A 15323-nucleotide genomic window follows, 5' to 3' on the forward strand; every position below is an offset into this window, starting at 1 on the left:
TGATGAGCTTGAGCAGGAGGAGGTTCAGCAGGAGAATACACATGCACTACAACAACAGCAGCTCGATGATAGCTTGGCTTCCACTAGGCCAAGGCGAGTATACAAGCAGGTACAGAAGCTGGGGGCTGATCAACCCCTGAAGCACTATGGGCATGTTAATTTGGTTGAATACGCACTCTCGGTGGAGGAAGATGAGCCGGTCTCCTTCAAGGAAGCTATTCGGAATAAAGATAGTGAGAGTTGGTTGGCTGCGATGGAGGAGGAGATGGAATCTCTTCGGAAGAACCAAACATGGTAGGTGGTCCCATTGCCCGTAGGAAGAAAAGCTATTGGTTGTAAGTGGGTGTATAAGAGAAAGGAAGATCCTTCAGAGCTCGGTGGTACAAGGTACAAGGCGAGGCTAGTGGCTAAAGGGTTTGCACAAAGAGAGGGTGTGGATTACAATGAGATCTTTTCTCCGGTGGTGAAACACACTTCTATTCGGGTGCTATTGAGTATTGTTGCTCATGGTGATCTTGAGCTGGAACAACTCGATGTTAAAACGGCCTTCTTGCACGGAGACTTGGATGAAGAGATCTACATGCATCAACCTGAGGGTTACAAGGTTGAGGATAAGGAGCATCATGTATGTCGCTTGAGGAAATCACTTTATGGATTGAAGCAATCTCCTCGACAGTGGTACAAGCGATTGATTGTTGTGTTTACATTCGGAAGCTTCGTGGAGGTGATTATATTTATCTCCTTTTGTATGTGGATGACATGCTTATTGCTTCTAAGAGCGGGGTGGAGATAGATAGGCTGAAATCTTAACTTGGTAAAGAGTTCGAGATGAAGGACATGAGCGCTGCTAGGAAATTACTGGGTATGGAGATTAAAAGAGAGCGGGCGAATCAGCGATTATTTTTGAGTCAGAAGGGCTATATAGAACGGGTGATCGCGAGGTTCAGGATGCAAAGTGCTAAGTCGGTGGTGACTCCATTGGCTCCACACTTCAGGCTTTCAGGTAAACAATCTCCCACTACAGCGGAAGATAAGGCACACATGGAGCGTGTTCCTTATGCTAGTGCAGTTGGCAGTTTGATGTACGCCATGGTGTGTACACGTCCAGATATTTCACAAGCGGTTAGTGTGGTCCGCAGGTTCATGGCGAATCCGGGAAAGGCGCACTGGGAAGCAGTGAAATGGGTCCTGAGGTACTTAAAAGGTACCGCAGATACGGGTCTGTGTTTTGGTGGAGATACATGTCAGATTGACGGGTTTGTTGACTCTGATTATGCGGGCGATCTAGATAGACGGCGATCTACTACTGGTTATGTATTCAAAATACATGGAGCTCCAGTTAGTTGGCGATCGATGTTGCAGGCTACAGTGGCACTTTCTACTACAGAGGCCGAGTACATGGCTATGGCAGAGGGAGTGAAGGAAGCATTGTGGTTGTGGGGTCTTCTAGATGATTTAGGGATTGAGCAGGAAAACGTGAACTTGTGGTGCGACAGTCAGAGTGCAATTCACTTGGCGAAGAATCAAGTTCATCATGCTCGTACCAAGCATATTGATGTCAGGTATCATTTTGTGCGGGATGTCATAGAGGAAGGTGATATTTCTCTCATGAAGGTGCACACGAATGAGAATCCAGCAGACATGTTGACCAAGGTGGTCACAGGTAGCAAGGTTAAGCATTGCTTGGATTTTGTGCGGGATGTCATAGAGGAAGGTGATATTTCTCTCATGAAGGTGCACACGAATGAGAATCCAGCAGACATGTTGACCAAGGTGGTCATAGGTAGCAAGTTTAAGCATTGCTTGGACTTGCTTCATATCAGCCCGTGTTGATCTGCCCAAGAGGGCATGACCCTTCGGGGCGGTGATGGGGTGAGGTGGAGACTATATGGAGAACAAATCCTGAACTACGGTTAGCTTGATCCCGATGGAGGGTACGTAGGCAGCAACGGTAAAGTGGCGCAGCTGGTTTAGCCTGGTTTTGCTGATGGTGATCTCTCTGGTGATGTTCGCAGTGTTCTTCTGGTGTTCGTCCAAAATTTGAGGTTTATCAAATGATGTACGAGGTGGAGAATTGTGAACAGGGGTGTTTATGTGGGGGCCACACCTCTACGTGTGCATGAGGAGCTTTGCCCAATTCCAGCGGGTAAAAGCCAAGGCCCATTTATTAGGCTTATAACCGCATCAATCTCCTATATAAGCCTAATGTCCCTAGGGTTTTCGGCTGTGTGGGAAATCAAAACGCAAGGGAACAGCGGCTTGGTAAAAAGCTGCTGGGAAAAATCGCAAAAGTCAGAGGGGGATTTTGTTTTCTTTTGGCGGCTGAGCAGAGGGAATTGCTGGTGTTTGTTGAGAGAAAAAGAGAGATTTTGAGGAGAGAAAAAGAGAGATTTACAAAAGAGAGGTTAATTTCTTTTGGGTAAAAATTAGATCTTTTTCTTTCAGACGAGCTTGTGGATTGTACAAGTCGTCGGTGTTCTTCTCATAGTGGAATCTCCCCTCACCCCTCCCGTGGACGTAGGCAAGTTTGCCGAACCACGTAAATCTCGTGTATTTACTGTTTTCTGGGTTGTTGGCTATTGCTTGTAGGATCCCTCAAAATTCGGTCTTAGAGCTGATGAGAGGAAGAGTGTATATTTCACTTTGATGAAATATATCACTTTCGATTCTTGTTTCCTTTGAGAAATAAGAATTTCATTATCTATTCTCGTTTCCTTTGAGAAACAAGAATATAGAGGTTGACTTGTGCTTTTGTGACAACAAAAGCCAGGGCTTTCTCTCAGTTGATATCGCTTCCGCGGCGGTGGGCGTGACTCTGCGCCCAACATATATCTATGCTTATTTAGATGAGAATGTATTATTTATATCTTGACCTGTTAAAATTCTTTGATTGGTTAATCTTTTATCCTTTTATTTGCTTAAACAATTAGTTCCGTTTGGATGATAAGTGTGAGTATCTCTTTTTAAGCTGAGACTACATGGCTATCATGCTTTGATCTGTTCTGTTTTAGATCACATGCTTCCCAATATAATACTCTCTTATATGTGGTTAATGAAAAAAAAGTGATCTTTTACACGCAAATATCTTGCTGCACACACTATGCCAAGTTGATATTTTATTATTAAAAAGGATAAAATCACTGGAATATGCTTTGGCCAGATTTGAACTCAAAAGACTTCTATGTCTATGTTTGAAAATATGCTGCTAGCCACCAAGCCAAATCGCATCTTGGGTAATAATGTTTAATTTGTTTAACAAGAATATGTGGTTGTTTTCATATAAAGGAGATGTTGTTGTGCGCAGCGGAAATTTCGGCAGCACCTCTGGTGCTCGATAAGAGAGTAGATCTCAACTAAATCCCTGTTTCACAAAGGAAACAAGAACCAAAAGCAAAATATCTCAACAAAGTTGGATATCAGCTCTTCCTCTCATCAGTTCTAGGACTGACATGTCGAGGGAACCTAAGCAAGCTATTACAAATCACAGCACAAACAACTAATTTTAACATGGTTCGGCAAGTTGCCTACGTCCACGGGGCAAGGAGGAGGGAGATCTACTATTAGAGAGAGAATACAAATAGGGTTTACAATCACATAAATCTCACAAATAAAACCCCTCAAATAAACTCTCAAATCTATCACAATTAATCTATTCTTGAAAGTCAGCGGCTCACTGCATTTTCTTCTACAGTTTTTCTTTTCATGTCGCTGCTTCCCTCTGTGATTCTCCCCTTGCACAAAACCCTAGGGAAAACGCAGGCTTCTTTATAAACCTAGCTATCGGGTGGGCCATCACCTCGTCTCTCTAAAGAAAACCACGTTCACACTTTGCATGTGGTCCCCACGCGCGTTCACACTTGCCTCTGGCCCCCACGCATGTTGCATCCCAACAATTCTCTACCTCGGCGAAGTTTTCTCAAAACTGAACCAACACCAACCAAACCAAATGTCTCACTTGTTGCGTCCAGAAGTGAAACAATTCACGACAACGGACTCAATCCACAACAAGTCGAGAACCCAAATGAGAATGCAAACAAACTCCAAACGTCGGTATCTACTCCTAAATCGGTTGCATCATAAAGACTGCATATGTATCCTCTTACCCAAGGAATCAAGCATTCACGTAGTTTACCCAATGGCCTCCAAAGGCCCTCACTCCAATAGAAGAGTTCGTAACCCTCCTCCAATATCATCAACTCTGCGGCTGATAGCACATCCAATGGCCTCAAAGTGTAACGAATCAAACACCTCCACCTGAGGTGAACCAATGGCCATATCCAAACTACATCTATCAGCTACGCTCGAATCAAAACCTAACTCATCATTTGTATCCAAAACCAATTGATTCCCAAACTGTGTCACCTCAGCTGGAATTCCAACCAATACAGAATAATCTGGAATATGTGGAGTAATCTCCACCTAATGTGAAGTAGCATCACTCTCCACCTTCTATGATACCTCTATGATCTTTCCAAAACTTTCCACCTGCTGAGAGCCAATAGGCTCCCTCATCGAAGCCTCATCCAATGTGACATTACTAGACCAAATATCCAATTGAGTTTTACCTCCAATCACAGCAGTTGACAACTCTTTAATAGGATGACCCAAATATGTCGAAGACTTATTCCAGAAACTCTTCTGCAAACCATTGCTTGACAACAAACACTGATCCTCCTCCAGCAAGGCACGGTTCTCCAAATTTTCCACCCTATCTAGTTGCCCTAAGATTTTCTTTCCAAGAAAGTGTCTCGAAATGCCGTGAGCTCGACTCCAATACAGAAATAAGTCCATCTTGTACCTCCCACCAAAACCAGAATAAAGTACCTTCACCTTTCTGTCTATCATACACTTCTTCAATCTGTTTGAGACTACTAGAACTTTATCAAAAGGGAATTTGGTTGCAACCCAAACATGCCTAGAACAGCCACTAACAATGGAAACTAAACATCTATTTCCTCCTAGTGATGCCTCCTTGGGAGGCTCTCAAACATCCACGTGAACCCCATATGAAACACCCTTCGTGCGGTGAATAGAGATGCCAAACTTCACTTCGATCTTCTTGCTCACACCAAACTATTTATTGGATTTCAAATTGTAGGTTGTTGCACTCATCTCCAAATCAATACTGGAATGACAAAGCCCCAAATGCCGTAGTCTAGTCGAATCAACAGAAGTCGCCAGTTCTCCACCTGTCACTGTATTTCTAATCAAATAGTACAGGTTATTCCTCCTGACGCCCTTCATCACAATCAAAGAGTCTTCCACGATCTTGAGAATCATGTCCTCAACACGAACCTTCAGACCCTCTCTAACCAAAACTCCAATTGAGATCAAGTTCTTCCTCAAGGAAGGAACAAATCTCACATCATATAACTCCCTAACAATCCCGTCAAACATATTGATGCGAATTCTTCCTATCCCAAGGATCTAGCATGCACGGTTGTCTTCCATATATACCACACCACTATCCAACTTCACAAAACCGGAGAACCATTCCCTTCTAGGGCACACATGATAGGTCGCACCACTATCCAACATCCACTCGGATTCCTCCGAATAGCTACCTGTAGGACTGATGGAAAGCGAATAAATAGAAGTATCAAAAATGTTACCATCCGATATAACGATGTTTGCTTCTGATGATGGTTGCTTCCCTTTTCCCTTCTTCTTATTCTTCATCCATTCGTCAAACTTTGGACAATCTTTCTTCTAATGACCAGTCTCCTTGCACCAAGCACACTGATCTTTTCCAACTGTAGGATGCTCTACTCTAGACTGTGACTTCCAATTCTTTTGGTTTGGATTCTTTCCTCTTGTGATAAATGCCTCCGCTACTGGCTCAACTGAAGCCTCCTTATCCTTCTTTCGAAGATTATTGACTCTTAGTTTATGAATAGACTCACGGGCCATAGATTATGTGTCATGGGATAAGGATGGATTTATGGAGTATCATCACTTTTCAATGAAAATCAAATGACTTTTCATGGGAAATGATCCGAGCAAGGAAGTTGCCGATATTGGCAAATTCTAGCTAGATCTAGGAGGTGGAAGCACTTCGCTCCTTCCTACAGTCTTGCTTGTCTCGAAGATTAGGCAAAATCTCCTTTTGATGTTTAAGCTATTTCATTTTGGTTATCACATTCATTTTAACAAAAACAATGTTTTTATTATGGGATATGGTTGCAATATCGTTGGGCAAAATTCAAATGGTTTATAGTTTATTGATGTGGACAATTTTGTTACAATTGCTAATGAACCTTATAGCTATTCTATGAACTCTATTTTTCTGTATGACTCTATGATATAACATGCTAGATTGGGACACATAGGAAATGAACAATGACTAGTCTAGCTCGAGGCAGACTTCTTGGTTCGTTCGCTAAAGTCGTCTTACCCACTTATGAGCCTTGCTTTGTAGTCAAAGCTACAAGAAAACTATTTGGAATAGCTAAACATGCATCTACATCATTACAACTGATCCACTCTGAAGTTTGCGGATCATTAGGTGTGAAGGCTCGGACTTGAACCCCTTTCTTCATTACCTTGATAGATGATTATTCACAATATGGTCATGTCCACCTATTCTCTCTCAAGTTTGAAGCACTGGGTTGCTTACAGTGTTATTTGAATTAGGTTGACAATCAGTTTGACAAGTGCATAAAAGTGTTATGAACTGATCGTGGTTGAGAATATCTATCTAAACAGTTTAAGGAACTGTGTGAGAAGAAAGGGATCGTTCAACAAATGACTACTCCTTATATTCCGCAATAAAATTGTGTGGCAGAGAGAAAGAATAGAATATTATTTGACATGGTGAGGTCCAAGATGGTTCAAGCAAACTTACATATATCCTTTTGGGGAGATGTGATGTTGACTGCAGCCTATGTACTAAATGCGTACCTTCTAATGTTATTGATTCCACACCTTTTGATATTTGGACTGGTGAAAAACCTAACTTGGGCAATTTGAGGCCATGGGGCTTGGTGACTTGTGTGCACACCACATCCCATCAACATTAGAAGTAGGCCCCAAGGGGAGAATCCATCTTTATTTGTAAAACAAAACATTCAAATGGTTAGGTGTTCATTGGAGCACAAAAAGTTAAAATAACTCCTAAGATCGAGTCACACAATACAGAGTTCTTTGAGAAGTATTTTTCCATAATAGGAAGATGAGCTAAGACTTTGACTTGTTTGAGATGGAGGAAAGCGCACTAAGTATCCCAGTTGTGCATGAGGAAGTCCTGCACTAAGTAGACCCATAATTGATCCTGTACCACCATCATAGGATTCTCAATACCGCATACGAAGCAATTGCTAATTAATCTTTCATTGTCATTTTGAGATTGAGGGGCAAGCATGTATGATCAAAGAAGAACATTTTTAGTGAAGGATTTGCCTCCTTAACTTCCAACCCCTTTATTTATATTACCTTCTTTTATCTCTCATAATTTCATAATAAACGAAATATCTTTTCCCAAAATGTACTGTAAAATTTAAAATATCCATTTAGTTGTGATATGATCAAAGAAGCTTTTTGCCTCGACAGGAACCCATTCAAATTCAAATAACAATTACAACTACTATTATTATGTCTCAAATGCTAATGTACACACATTCTTGCTTTTTTTAAGTATTATTCCATAGCGTACTCTATTTATGCATCAATCTTGATCGGATACGCTTTAAGGAGAAGAATGAAAATTAGAAATTTAGTTAAAAATTTTAAAAAAAATCAAATATATATGCTTCAATATTGCATCTATTTATATCTATATTTATCTATCTATTTATCTATATAGTAAAACAAAGCCCTTAGAAGGCATGTAGCATGATTTTAGAGATTTGACTTTTAATATTCTCTCATATCTATATCTAATGTTATAGCATACAATATACTAATTTACTGTATTATTATCAAGATTCTGTTGTTAGCTGTGAACCGAAATCCTTTTCAAATTCTATTGTTACTCTTAGAAAGTAACTGATATTCATGAACTAATATTTGAATAATGACCATTTGTATCTCTGTCCCCTCTACATTCTATTAACGGAAAAGCCCAAAATTTAATGTCTTCAAAATCTAAATTTCAATTGCAGTAGATTAAGATCATTGATTAAATGCTCTTCCAAAATGTGAGAAAAATTGGTCTTTTCATATAAATTTATTATTCTGATCTCCTTTCAATTGATCATATTCTCTAGGTAAGGGATTCTTCATGTAGATATTGGATAGGTTAAACGAGAAGGTAAATATCTCCTATTGCTTCCTTTGTTTTTTAAAACTTCTTAGTTTATTATTGTATTGAGTTATTTATCATATCATCATTGCTAGCATGAAAAAATTAACATGAATTATATATTATTCCACCGTATGACTAATGATTGACTACGTTGTAATATAGCCAAATGATTCAAATACAATTGAGCATTTGGTTAATTTTTTTATATTTATGGAATATTTTCACAACATTAGAATACATAAAGATTTGTTTGGTTAGAAAATTTTGTAACATTTTTCATAGTTACAGGGACAATTGGAGATATAATACTGTGTGATTTTTTAGATATGTCCAACTATGTTTCAATTATTTTTCTTTTTTTAGCATCTTTAATTTTGCACATATTGCTTGAGCGTTTAGAGTAAATAAAGTAAAGTCGTCTATCCAACTTTGAAAATACAGAAGTAGACTAATTTTTTAAATATTTTCGAAGCATGGTGCGGGTATAACACTAGTATAAGAAATACTCTTTTAAGAATGTGAAGAAAATACCAAACTTTAAAGGAAAATAGGCATTAGAAAAATGAAGGAAAGCAACTATACAGAATCTGAAAAAAAAAACACCAAAAAAGTGAAGAAAAATGGACATTTAGAAAATGAAGAAAAGCAACTTAACAGACCCCCCTTTGACTTCCATTGTTCGAAAGGATGCGAAGAGTAACGATAAACAAGTAAGAATCCACACGGGCCCCACCAAAACCAATACTTTTTGGGTGAGAAGCCGAGATCCACACTTCCGATCTGGTAAAATTCATCATAAATTGAATTAAAAAAAAAAAACTCGATTCAAAAGTGCGACGGTTTTCTTTCAACCGCCGGTTTCTATATCCAAGGTCAGATTTTGCGTTGTCTGCTCGATTCGTAAGGTCTGGTTCCTGATACCCATTTAAGATTTCGGTGTTAAAAATTGGAGTTCGTTGTTTCAAACCGAGGCCTTTTAAGGAGCTGAGGGGTAAAGGAGCCCCTCACAAATTTCCCATTAATTTACCAGTCTCAGTTGTTGTAAAATCGGAGCTTGTGGGTCAGTCTTGTACATGGGTTGAAAGAAAGAAAGAAAAAAAACCCTAGTTCTTATTCCAGACTGATTAATTAAGGCCTTTGAGGGATTGAAATTTGTGGGGGAATGAAGGGGGTGAAGGAGGAGGAGAAGACTAGTAGCCCTATGTTTCCAAGGCTTCATGTTAATGATACCGATAAAGGCGGTCCCCGGCCGCCACCGAGGAACAAGATGGCTCTCTATGAACAGCTTTGTATCCCTTCACAGAGGTTTAATTCTTCAAGTTCGTTGCTGCCGTCGCAGAACGCTCAAAATGTCGGTTCTTCTTTGAAGAAGGTGAGTTATTCTTGAAATTTGCTCCATGGGTTTATTTTTGCATTGAATTTTATAACAAGAGTGTTTAGATATGGCTTTTTCTTATTGTATTATGGATTATTTTATGTAAATAGCTAATGTTGATCTTATGTAAATAGCTAATTTCAATATTTATATATATATGTGCATATAAATATTTATATAGACGTATCCCCGTACCCTACGTTCTACAAATTTGTCATGGCCTGTACCTCTACCCACACCCACACCCCTACTGGTGCCTGTATTCATTTCCATGCAACATAGATGACGATCTACCCTATCCCACGTGTTCATCGTTAAGTTTGTAGGATATCTTTCCTTTTTCCTACCTTTCCTTTTAGTCATGATCAGATTTTCTTGGGGAATGAACCATAATTCAGAATTTTGTTGGTCCTGTCCATATTAACAAATACATCTACCGATGCCTCACCCATCTTTGTTTTTAGCTTGGCCATAACGACACTGAATTTCTTCACCATTACTCTTGCTTTTGGTATTAACACATAGTTGTGAATGTTATATGATGTATTTCCTAATCCATTTGTTGATAGCACATTAAGATTTGAAATGCATTGTTCATTTGTTGATCTGCATTTACTTGCTCTAATAAATAGTCTGCTAACATAGGGAAATGGTCATGAGGGGAATGTGTTGTCTCCATTCTATTCATCTGCTACAGTGGCCGTTACAGTTGAGAAGGTTAATTCTCGTTCTTCTGATGGAGAAGATGCAAGATCCAGAGAAAGAGAATTTGAGAGAAGTGCCGTTAGGAACATGAATTTCAAATCTGCAAATGCTGTAGGATCAGTTGCTGAATGTAGTTCGCTGCATCGTGATGCCTCTAATACAAAGAATTCATCCTGGAAGAGAGTTGATGATGATGATGATTTTAGGGTCCCTACTTATGTTAACTATGAAAATGTTTTAAATCTGTACAAGGATACGAGTGGTGCTGAAAAACGAATGTTAACTACACTTAATTCTTCTGTGCAATTATCAAGCTCTTGTAAAAGGATTCTGGAACAAACCAGTCATTCAGATCCAAAGTCTGGAAAACTTGAAAGAAGTAGCAGGCAAAAGCTTAATGATATGTCAGTTCTGGGAGAGCAAACGGCACAGGCTTTAGCACATCAAGAAGCTGGGGAAAAGCTTGCAGAATCATCAAGATTTGTCAAGTCATCCTCTGACCGAGAACCTACTGCAAGTTGCCTAAAGTCATGTGGTAATGATCCTCTGAATGGGCTCACGGCTCAGAGTGACCCTCACTCTAAAGCATCAGTCAGTCACAGATCTATGAATGTGGCTGATGTCTGCAATCAGACAACCGATGATAAGGAAAATAGCTCATTGGAGCAAAGTGATGCTGAGAGAAATGATGAAATGTCTGACACGTCAATGGTCGACTCTATATCAGGGTTGGAGATATCACCTGATGATGTTGTAGGAGTAATTGGTCCAAAGCAGTTTTGGAAAGCGAGAAGAACTATTGTCAAGTAAGTAAGCGTCTAGTTACTTAAATGCTTATATCTTTGCATCTCTGCGGATTACTTTTTCGATATCCGTGTTTTTCTTAATGGTGATATTTCCTGCCGTTTTGAATCTACAGCTCTTCAGTTAGTCATATTTTTCTGTAGCATTATGTACTCTCAATTGGCAACTGATTCTTTCTTTGCACTAAAATAAGAAAGCAGAGATTCATACTTATGCATTCCTTAATAACTTGCGCAGAGACTCACGACGAGAGGTGGTTTTATTGTTCACTGGAACTATTTTACATTATGTACATAATAATTTTCAAAATCTTTAAACATTTCTATTCCTTCCCAATTGCTTGTCTTCTTGCAAGGTCGGTGGTGTTTATGAGATCTTTATCCTGAAACAAGTTGGTTCCTGTGAGATTCTGTATGTTGAAAAAAAATGTGAACTTGTTAAGATGATTTATTTTATTAAAAAAATATAGTTAGGAGGGGATATGGTAAATGAAGCACATACTAAGATCAACTGAGCACTTGCTTAATGATTGTAGGTAGTATGACAAGTGGCTTAAACTAAGAGGTTTTTCGGACTAGACTTTCGGCATGTCTCCAACTGGTTTATATTTCACATCAGACATATTGCTGTTTTGTATCATGCAAATTTGCGCTTAGAATTTTTGTGGGAAACTTCTATTTGGCTATTGTCTTGCTCATTGTGTTCTGCTTTAGAGTAATATAACCAATTCGTTGTGCTTTAGAGTAATATTCAATTCTCGTACTGCACTGTTAGGTCTATGAAAGTTTGTTGATATTGCACGAAAGAGGGCTGTGAGTAGTTGAAATTAACTAGCTTGATGGAAAAATCCAACTCGACTCCCAGAAAGCTGTCCTTACCCATGCCTTGTCTGATGTTGGCTTAAGATCGTACGAGGGCCAAGGCCAATTCAAACCCGAACTAAACCTGTATAAATTCGAGTCAGTTTATATTAGATTTGGATAGAATGTTGTAAGGTTAATGATGTTGTATATGGGCTAAACATCCAACTTCCACACTCAGTGTGACATATCTGTGCTATGCCCTGAATCCCTCTCTTGAAATGACTCTCATCTCTGCTGTACCTACCTCAATATGATCACCAGTTGCTTGCATCGGTCTTAGTACCATCATAACTTGTCATGAACTTGTGCTTGAATAGATACCGATGCTTGTCTTTTTATGTCTTCCCATTATCATGTAATGTTGAGCAGCAAAGATGTTTGTGAATAACCCTGGCATTATGTAATTAGATTCACAACTTTTACAGAAATTTATGCTTCCTCACTCTATTGTTTATGTGCTGATTTCAAATGCTACCCATAGTTGTTAGGAGAAGCTCTTCAAAGAGCATATTTCCTCTATTATACATGTTGAACCTTTTATACTGTATGGTTCATGAGTATTTTGACACAGTTTTATAGTTTGTTCAAACAAAGGTACTTTGTATGGTTGTATGAAGCTACTCATGTCCGCCCCAAAGTTTGTGTGAATAGATCGCATTCACAATGAAAAAAATCTACTTGAATGATTAATTGATTATTGACCTCTTTCTAGTTTCTAATTGGGATATGGAAATTTTGTAAGCAGCTCCTTCCTTTAGTTATTTGCTCTCAGTTTTGGTAAAAAGGATTCACTTCCTTATATTTTTTTATTATAGACATAAAATGCATTTCTGGGGCCATGTAATTCTCGAATTAATCTTGACAAAGATTGAGTGCATAAACATAGTATTTGATCATAGTTGGTATTTAGCTAGAAGTACAAATGCGGAAGCGTTGTGAAACTTTGTTGGGTGTTGCTGCATAAATTGAAGTGTTTAATACATGCAAAGATTAAACTTCTATAATTTGATTATCTAAAAGGTTAGAAACCATTAATTTTGGAAGAGGAACTTCTGGTGGCAGTGAAACTCCGTATTCTCTTATTTAGATGAGCTTTTGATCATGTCCTCCATATTATGTGTAAATATGCAGGTATTGTCTCTTGTGGAGGATGTTCATGTTGGCTACAGCATGAGACTATGCTCTTGTGTCTAATCTGCTGACATAGTGATTCTATAACTACATTCTCCGTTCCATTATTTTGGAGTTGTGTTGCATGTGAAATAACATCTTGCCCGGCGACTGAGACATTAGGATCTATTTTGAGGAACCTTCCATCTCCTCCTTGATCATCTAATTCCGCGACACGAGGGTTTGTGAGGTGAATTTGAATATTTCTAATGATCAAGGAGAAGATGTCAAGATATCAAATGGTAGGATATGACTATTTTGGGGTTTTTACAAGAATAGGGTTTTCCTTTTAAAAATTGTTGTGTTGTTGTCTGTTACTAGCTTTTGCCCTCTTCATATGTTTATATGCTTTTGTTGTTTGTGCTTGCTGCTTAGATCAATCATTTGATAGTTAAATTCAGTTCAAGTTGTTTAGTTCTGAGCTCATGCATGGAAAGGGCTTTCATCACCAATACGACTCCATGGATCAATCTACACATAACAGAGACTGCAGCTTCCATATTCTTGACATTCAACTAAATTAACTATAAGAAAGTGAAAAAGTATATGGTTTTAATTAATTACCTCCTCTTCTCAGTGTAATTACTGATGCCTATTCCTTTTTATAATCAACTTATTCATCTTTATCCTGTACAGCCAACAGAGGGTCTTTGCAATTCAAGTGTTTGAACTACACAGATTGATAAAGGTTAGTAATTTCCACCTCCTTCACCCAACCTACTCTAAACTTACTACATGTAGCTTCAAGTACTAATACAATTTATTTTTCCATCAACCAGGTTCAAAAATTGCTGGCCGCCTCGCCGCATCTACTTCTCGAAGAGAACACTTGTACAACTCCACAAAAACTACCTGTTAAGAATCTCCATATAGAGTCTTATATCAAACCTCAGCCACCGACAGCTAAACAAATAGATGTCCCCGAGACTCCAAACCCTAATCCTAATACCGAGTACCAAACCGAGAGCACTGAAGTTTCCAACAAAGCACCGGTTCAGCCGCCGAGACCTTCAGCTTCTGATAACAGATCAAACCCTTGGTGTTTCCAACCATCTGCACATCAGTGGCTTGTACGCGATAATGTCCTTCTGAAGGGCTCATTTACAAGCCATACTCCGGCACGTGCGCTCCACCTGCAGGTTTCATGACCCCCGTTTATGGAAACTACGTGCCAAATCCTTATGTCCATCCATCAATGAACCCGATGATCTCCAGCTCTGCTATCGAACAAACTAACCCCGTGACTGGTCCAAGACCTAATCCGCCTGTTGAACAAAACTCTCGGAGCTCATGCAACATATCTTTTCCGAAAAGTGATGCAGTTACCGGACGACCTTGGAAAGTTCCCATGTCGAAAGACAGTGACTTGCAAGGGAGCAGCGCGAGTAGTCCTTGTGAGAGGGCACAAGGAGAAGGGAGGGACGCATTGCCTCTTTTCCCTATAGCGCCGAATGCAGAAGCTTCAGTTCAGCGTGGAGAGTCTAATGATAAAGAACTTCAGATTCGGGTCATTAAGGTCACACCTCATAATGCGAGGTCTGCGACGGAGTCAGCAGCAAGGATTTTCAGGTCGATACAGAAAGAGAGGCAGCAACTCGAACAGTAATCAGTTTAATGGAAGTGGTCACTGGGGTGTGAAGTTGGCACTGAGGTGTTTTGGTAGTTTCAGTCATCTAAAGCTTGGCGTTTTTAGGTTTGTCCATGTAAATATGATCCTGAAATCTGAGGAATCAATACTTTGTAGCTGTATGAGTTCTTCATGTAGAGTTTTGTTTAGGGAAAATATGTGCGTAATCGATCACGTATATTTGTAGCAATAGCAGACGGATTTTTTATAAATGGGATCACTGTATAAACTGGACCATTGTATAACCTGGATACAGAGTGTTCCTATGTGTACAATTTTTGTTTAGAAATATCTGATACCCGTGTCTGATTTTTGTTGGGTTTGCATTATCAGGATTTGTTGTCTCAAGGTTTCTTTTAAGTTGCCTTAGGTGATTGTACAGCTGTAACTGTGATGCCAGCATCAAACACTATGTAACTGTAATTGCAATACAAGAATCCACACAAATGATTGGTGGTAGAAGAGCAATTATTGCTTATTTTTGTTATCTTCTTCAATTCGACAGAAATAGTCCATGCATAACTAACTGCTTACAAG

At 39.2% G+C, this 15323-nt stretch overlaps 1 protein-coding gene across 3 annotated transcripts; it reads left to right on the forward strand.

The window, feature by feature from the left end:
• LOC109826722 (protein HEADING DATE 3B-like) lies at nt 9021-15245 on the forward strand. 3 transcript variants are annotated; one of them, XR_002243298.1, is made up of 5 exons: nt 9021-9614; nt 10263-11128; nt 13121-13401; nt 13796-13847; nt 13939-13978. XR_002243298.1 is itself a non-coding variant. In XM_020393740.1 (4 exons), the coding sequence occupies exons 1-4, from the start codon at nt 9405-9407 to the stop codon at nt 14305-14307; spliced, it is 1497 nt and encodes a 498-aa protein (XP_020249329.1). In that variant the 5' UTR covers nt 9021-9404; the 3' UTR covers nt 14308-15245. The 3 variants fall into 3 exon arrangements, 2 of the variants coding, with proteins under 2 accessions (XP_020249329.1, XP_020249333.1); XM_020393740.1 differs by lacking the exon at nt 13121-13401 and having other exon boundaries at nt 13939-15245; XM_020393744.1 differs by lacking the exons at nt 13796-13847; nt 13939-13978 and having other exon boundaries at nt 13121-13789.

Source organism: Asparagus officinalis, chromosome 1 (genome assembly GCF_001876935.1).
Source record: "Asparagus officinalis chromosome 1, Aspof.V1, whole genome shotgun sequence".
NCBI lineage: Eukaryota > Viridiplantae > Streptophyta > Magnoliopsida > Asparagales > Asparagaceae > Asparagus > Asparagus officinalis.

Coding starts and splice junctions, on each gene's coding strand:
- LOC109826722 (XM_020393740.1), top strand. CDS start 9,405: ATGAAGGGGGTGAAGGAGGAGGAGAAGACTAGTAGCCCTATGTTTCCA. Junction 9,615..10,262: donor TCGGTTCTTCTTTGAAGAAG/GTGAGTTATTCT, acceptor CTGCTAACATAG/GGAAATGGTCATGAGGGGAA. Junction 13,848..13,938: donor AACTACACAGATTGATAAAG/GTTAGTAATTTC, acceptor TCCATCAACCAG/GTTCAAAAATTGCTGGCCGC.